Consider the following 6986-nt stretch of genomic DNA (forward strand, 5'->3'; position numbering starts at 1 on the left):
TTTAAACGTATAATTAGAGAAATTTAAGAGGCTTACCCCTCAAAACTGTAAAGACAAAAAAGTTGCACAAAATAGTTTCCCACCACAGGAAATTTATTTTGAGTGTCTTCATAGTTTTATTTTTTAAATACACCAATTTTTATATACTGCAGGAAAAACGAAAATAAATATTATAATGCAAATTTGTAAAAAAAACAAAAAACAAAAAACAGAATATGCATCAAAATAAACTATTCCAGCAGTGCAATTTGATTTCTAAACATCCCAGAAACAATACAGAAAGTAGTCATAAAGTCAAATATAACTTTTAAAAACACCAGTGCAAGCTTATAAGGCCCTGAAGGTAAAAAAAACCCTACATTTTCCGCGAAAATTACGTCACTTCCGGTTTCGGGCAGGTAATGGCGGACATGCGATAGTTCGCGCTGATGTCTATTCCAACGTAGGAAGTGTTACGAACAGCTGATCGGATCGGCAAAGCGTGTTTCTGGAATATTATGTTTTTGTTGCTGCAAGTGCTTTTTATGCTGTTTTTGCAAAGCTATAGGTGGAAGGAAACCGTGACCTAGGACAAGCTGATGGCATAAGATGTAAGTACAACTCCTCTGGTTTCATATGCAAAAAAACATTATTGTGCTAGCTTACGTGGTTGCAGTTCTACCGGGATTTAAAATAGTTACGCAAAACGGAGTGTGCCCACTCCGACCGGCTTTAAAGGGTTAAAATGTCAAGCTTTTATTAAATAATTATCTGAATTTTACAACCAATGTTTTTATCTGATGTAAAATGTACAGAAATCATACATATACCAACAAGACAGTGTACATCACTGTCACAACAGTGTTCGCTTTCATTCAAAGGCTTTATAGCTTTAATACCTGGTGGGCCGGTCTCTAGTCAAAATGCCCAGGTCGATTTTTGTTCCAGTCCAGCCCTGGGCATGACACGCAGTGAGTTAATCTGAGAGGGTGCATTAAAAAAAATTAATGGCTGGGCCAGCAGTGCACATCACAAATTAGCTTGCATAGAAACAATTGTGCCGCATCTTAATGACGGTATCTTATCTACCAATTGTAAAAAAAAAAAAAAAAAAAAAAAAAAAAAAAAAACTGTGAGAGGGAGGTTGCTGGCAGTTTTTTCAAGCGATGTTGAAATTTCCACATTCCAACACTTCAAATGCTTCAAGAGCTATCACTTCCTGACAAGTTTAAGTGTCTTCAGAACATTGCAGAGGTCTTATTGACAGTATTTGGCTCTATATATCTGTGTGAGCAGATTTTCTCTCACACGAAGAGTGTCCTCGGGTAGCTGTCTGAATGCTGGACACTCGGAGACCAGAGATCACATTAACCTGTGTATCCCTGTATGCCATATTGGCCCAGTTTTTTTTTCTTATCATTGTTGTGAGGAGACCATAAATAGCATTTGCATTTTCTGTTGTACAGTTCATGTGCTGTTATGGAGTTCTTGTCATGGATAAAAAGTGTCTTTTTTTTGTTTGTTTCAAAATATCTGATAACTATTCGCTGATAGCTGCCAACATCTGCGAACAAATATAATTCTATAATGTCGTTCTATATAGTGTGTAACTGTTAATATAGAGCGTTAATAAATTTATTGCTAATGCAATCATATGGCACATTGACTTCTGAGGAACTTTTAGATGGCACTCGTCATCAGAAAGGTTGCCTACCCTGCCCTGGAGCATGGGATGCATCTTTGTCACGTTCAGCAACATCTGGTCAGTTGATCTAAGAGACCAAGAAGAAGTGTGGAGGTGCAGTAGCTCAGAGAGGTAGTGTGGGGCAGACAATTTAAGCCTTTAAAAACAAATAAAATAATTTAAAAATGAACTCTAAAATTGCAGCTAGTGTAATGAAGATAAATATGCTCCCTTTTCCGTGCAACAGTTAAAAGCTGTGTGGCAACATTTTGCACCAGCTGAAGACGTGACAAGGGCAACTGGCTAATACCAAGGTACAACGAGTTACAGTAATCCAGACGAGTTGTAATAAAACATGGATTACTGTTCCAAAATAATCTTTTGACAAGATGGGTTTAAGTTTGGCCAGGTGCCTCAGCTGTAAAAAGCTGGATTTCACTACTGCTCTCACTTGACTGTTAAGCCTAAAATCGCTGTCCATTTTAAAACCCAAATTGGTGACAGTGGGCTTTCCGCACTGTGCTAGAGGACCCATGTCCACAGGAAAGGACCCACTAGTGACACCCAGTCCAAAAGACAGAACCTCTGTTTTATATTCATGAAAATTTAAAACACTAAGAGCCAACCAAGCTTTCACTTCCTCAAGACTTCCTCATCTACAGGAGTATCATTTTTCTCTTTTAGAAGCATATAAATCTGCGTATCATCTGCATATACAGACGTGGACAAAATTGTTGGTACCCTTCGGTCAATCAAAGAAAAACTCATAATGGTCACAGAAATAACTTTAATCTGACAAAAGTAATAATAAATAAAAATTCTACAAATCTTAACAAATGAAAGTCAGACAATGATTTTCAACCATGCTTCAGCGGAATTATTTAAAAAAAAAAAAAATGCATGAAACAGGCCTAGACAAAAATGATGGTACCCAGCACTTAATATTTTGTTGCACAACCTTTTGAGGCAATCACTGCAATCAAACAATTCCTGTAACTGTCAATGAGACTTCTGCACCTCTCAGCAGGTATTTTGGCCCACTCCTCATGAGCAAACTGCCCCAGTTACTACTAGTTATTACAAACACAATCAAGTGTGGTACAATGTCTTAATCTTAAACACAAATTACTGTCTAAAATACACAAAATATATCTGTGAAGGTTCTAAGTAATCCAAAAGTTGACACTTTTCTTTCCAAGCTCCTTAGAATACACAACATAGATCAATCAACATCCCTTCTGCAAAGTGGAAAGCAGATTTATCAGTAGGCTTAGACCAAAACTTCTGCTCTCAGGTATGCTTAAAAACCTTTCAAGTGATTAGAAATCCCAGTCATGGTTTTGTCCCGCCTTTGCAATTGTGGTTGATGTAGGAGTAGGTGCGTGCTTGGGGCATCTGGGGACTCCCTAGGGACATTTTTCCTGGAGGGCTCAACCCAGGGGCTGTGGTCATGACCTTGTTGGGGCTCTGGTGGCTCTTGGGTAGTGTTTTCCTGGTGGCTACGTGCAGCAGAGCTGGGGGAGGGTCTGTGCTGGCAGAAGAGGGTTACTTCCCTGGTAGCTTGGCTGCCGCGGTGTGAGTCCGGGGCAGGCTTAGGGTTCTGGGGTGCTCCGCTTCCGGGCTAGGCCTCGGGGGCTTGGGTTCTGGCTGGTGTCGCTGGGGTTGTGGGTGGGTACGTGCCAGCCCTGGTACATTGACGGAACTGGGGGCCACTTCAGCTGGCGGGGAGGTTGTTACATCCTTGCACGAGGTCTCTGCTCTCCAGCAGTTCCCTCTGAAGATGGAGGGAGAGCTCTAGCAGAGGTGTAGAATGAACTCAATCTGGGTGTCTATTGTCTTATGTAGTCTGGAAGATGATTATATGATGGGGTGGGTGTAGTTTCCTGCGTTGGGGTCAGGTGGGCCGCCATGGGCTCTGTGGCGGTTGATGGTGCTACTACAGTGGGGGCCCCGGTCTGGATGGGCCCAGGCACCCTGGCCTTAATTGGTTTCCAAGAAACGGTGGTGGCTGAACTGAGTTAGGCACCCCCGTTCCCTGGACGTACTACGTCCAGTCTCAAATACCACTTGCTAGCCAAGCACACAGCTAACGCAGAGAGCCCTCCTCCCTCTCACCAAAGGCAGACCACGCTGGATAGCTTTCAAAGGAGACGTCTGGACAATTCTACAACCAACAAACTTTCAACAGCCATAGCAAAATGGGTGGCTACAGCTTGCAGGTCGATTAACATTGTGGAGGATGAGCATCCTCCACATAGCATAGCATCCAACAACTGCACGTATGAATTGCCTTCGAGAGCCACCACTGTAAGATGGACAAAGATTCTCATCTTCATACAAGTTGTGTAAGCCAAAGTCGTGGAGGCTTTGGGGCTGACCAACACGGTTGCACTCACCAGAGACTATTGGACTTCTCTAAGTAAACATAGGGGTAACAGCGCATTATTTTTCACCAGAGTGGGAACTTCAGTTGAATGCTGTGACTGTTATGAAGACGGAGGAGAGGCACTTTGCTGACACGTGCGCTAAGCACTTTATGCCGGTGGCTAGCCAGTGGGGAATTGAACAACAGCAAATTGCAAATTTTCATAAGAAAGAGTCACTTACACAGGACGTATCAACAAGACGGAACAGAACCCTGGAAATGATCAAGTGTGTTCTAAGAGATCGAGAACCACTGAAGAAATGCACTGGCATTACATGCAACCAATGTCACAATGCCATCAACAACAACTGAAGAAGCTGGAGACTGCTGGAACACTGCAGGTAATTTATTAATATTTCCTCTTACCATTTTTGACATAGGAATGTGTGTGTGTGTGTGTGTGTGTGTGTGTGTGTGTGTGTGTGTGTGTGTGTGTGTGTGTGTAAAATATTTTAACCTTATGTGAGTGAATGTAACAAATTCTTAATGAAGTGTATTTCTCTATGGAGGGAGGGGAGAAGTTTGTTTCCTGCTCAGTGGTGTTGCCAGCTTTGTGTCACCAGTTGCGAGTGATGGAGGTCTCTGAGGACGATCCAGCTTACATGGTTAAGTTCAAGGGTGACCTTCAAAGCAGAAATGGAGAAGCGCAAGGAAAAGGCTAACATCATGTGGCTCAGGGTTGCAACAGCACTGGATCCTAGGTTTAAGGATCTTAAGTGTCTGAGCAGACCTGACAGGGCTGAGGTGTGGCGCTTGATCAGTGCGTTGCTGAGGGAGAGGCAGAGGCCTGCGCAGCTTGAACAACCAGTAACATTTGAGCCATCTAAGAAAAGATCAGCTCTCATGCTTGCCTCAGTCTTCATCTGATGAAGAAGAGGATTGCATTGAGAAATGTGTGGAGTGATACTGGGCAGAGCCAACTGTTGACATAGAGGACTGTCCCCAGAAATGGTGGCCCAAGCATGAAGGGGCACACAGTGAGATGGCATACCTTGCATGCAAGTACTTGGCAATACCTGCCACATCCATACCATGTGAGGGGTTATGGGTGGGTGTAGTTTCCTGCGTTGGGGTCAGGTGGGTCACACTTTCTGGGCATGTCATCTGAAAATGTCAAAATGCTTGTCTGTTTGAGCAACTGGTTCAGTGCAAAGAAACAAAAGTAATAGGGACAACCCATGCACTGTATGTTTTTAGTTCTTTCTTCCCTTTCTCCTTTGTGGTGTTTCCATGTTCATGTTTTGTTAGGAAAACTGAAAAAGGAAGAAGCTTGCATTGTTCAGCTTCTGCTAAATGCAACTGGAGAGCAACAAGTACAGCCAAACTGTTTTAGTCAAAGACACTGTAAGTATTAAGTATTATTACATATGCATTTTATTTATTGTATTTTTAATGTGTACTGTGTCTCCCACACTTAGATGGAAATATGTTTTGTGAGCCTTAACTGTCTAATGGTAAATTAAACAGTTACATTGTGTGGGAGTGTATGCTTAAGTTTCCTTTCAGCATATTTTTGAGCATTCAGTACCTTTGAGGTTTTTCTAAAGAATATTTTGGACTTTTGATTGTTTTGAATTGTTGCAATAAAAATAAACATATTTGCATAAAGCAAGTATATTTGTTCACTCCCATACTGTTAAGGGTATTAGAAGCATGAAAAGCATCTAAGTATTCTAAGTTCCTTTAGAACAAATCTTTTAAAAATCCGTGATTAATTTGGGATGAATCTTGAGTTAACCATTGATAAGTACGCGATTAATCGCGACTAAATATTTTCATCGACTGACAGCCCTAATATATACACTTTAAGCAGTCTGTTTGCCTCCTTCCCAGGGCAAAGGGCAACATCTCCTGGGTCTAGGGGCAGATTGCCCCTCTGGGTGTGATGGCACCTGGAACTGAGGGTATAGAGTATGTTTGGGGAGTGTGTGTACAAAGTTAATTTCTGTTTGTCTCAATGGTGGGCGAGTGTTGAGTATTGGTATATGTGTGCATGAGGGCAGGAATGTGTCTGTGTGTGCCTGTTTGTCTATGTCTTATACTTCACCTCTCGGTGAAGGTCGGGTCTTACGGTGTGTTCAGACTGAACGCGATAGATGCGAACAGAGCGTCAAGTGTACATGTAAAGTCAATGGAAAAGCGCGATGACACGCGATTGCAGGTCCCGCGAAAATTCAGAAGCAGATTTGCGTTGCCAAAACGCGTGAAACGCGCGTCAGAGTAGCGCGTCTGGCACGTTTGACTCGCGAAAAAAACCAAGCGCATGAGTTTTTGTGTTGCATTTTGTGCATACGCGCGTTTCGTGTCTACCGCTCGAGTTGGAAAAATCTGAACTCCAGCGTCAAATCGCGCCACGACAACCAATGAGGAGCCTGGTGACGTGACTGTGACCTAGGTCAAAGGGGCAGATCCAGTCAGAGCCCTTCATTCTTCAATGGAGGGAAGGCTAATCAACGCCGTAGCAAACAACCCGGAGCTGTACGACACCAGCTGCTTTCTGTATCGAGACAGGAATATAAAGGACCGAGCTTGGAGGAAGATATGTGAAGAGATCGGGCAACCTGGTAAGTTCATTCATTTTTCTTTTGAAAGTTTTCACTGACCTGGGGAAGCTGCACAAAAGCTAGCAAGCCACCGCTATTTTCCCACTGATGTACAAATACCGTTCTGCTTTTATGCATGTTGTCATATAGGAATATATTTTATTGTTTATTAATAAACAGCACACAGTGGTCCCGCTGTTCATCCGTCACTGCTTCACATTTTCGCTGATTTTTTTTATTGGAGTGCAGCATTGCATTATGTAGCCCAGTGCTTCCCAAACTTTTTCCAGCCACGTACCCCTTGAGACATGTCACCCTCAGCCGCATACCCCCTACTACGAACGACTCTTAATTA

At 42.7% G+C, this 6986-nt stretch overlaps 1 protein-coding gene across 5 annotated transcripts in view; it reads right to left on the reverse strand.

Moving 5' to 3' along the window:
• The window catches only part of ubr7 (ubiquitin protein ligase E3 component n-recognin 7), a 38483-nt gene that overhangs the window by 12107 nt on the left and 19390 nt on the right, over positions 1-6986 (reverse strand). Inside the window, exon 11 of one of the 5 annotated variants that reach the window (XM_005951668.3) lies at positions 1637-1751. The exons of the other annotated variants lie outside the window; for them this stretch is intronic. Coding sequence (XP_005951730.1) covers positions 1729-1751 — 23 coding nt within the window. The 3' untranslated portion in view covers positions 1637-1728. Of the gene's footprint in view, positions 1-1636; positions 1752-6986 lie in introns of those variants that run through there. 5 annotated transcript variants of the gene reach the window in all.

This window comes from Haplochromis burtoni, unplaced genomic scaffold (genome assembly GCF_018398535.1).
Source record: "Haplochromis burtoni strain Fernald_Lab_line unplaced genomic scaffold, NCSU_Asbu1 Contig_1070, whole genome shotgun sequence".
Taxonomy (NCBI): Eukaryota; Metazoa; Chordata; class Actinopteri; order Cichliformes; family Cichlidae; genus Haplochromis; species Haplochromis burtoni.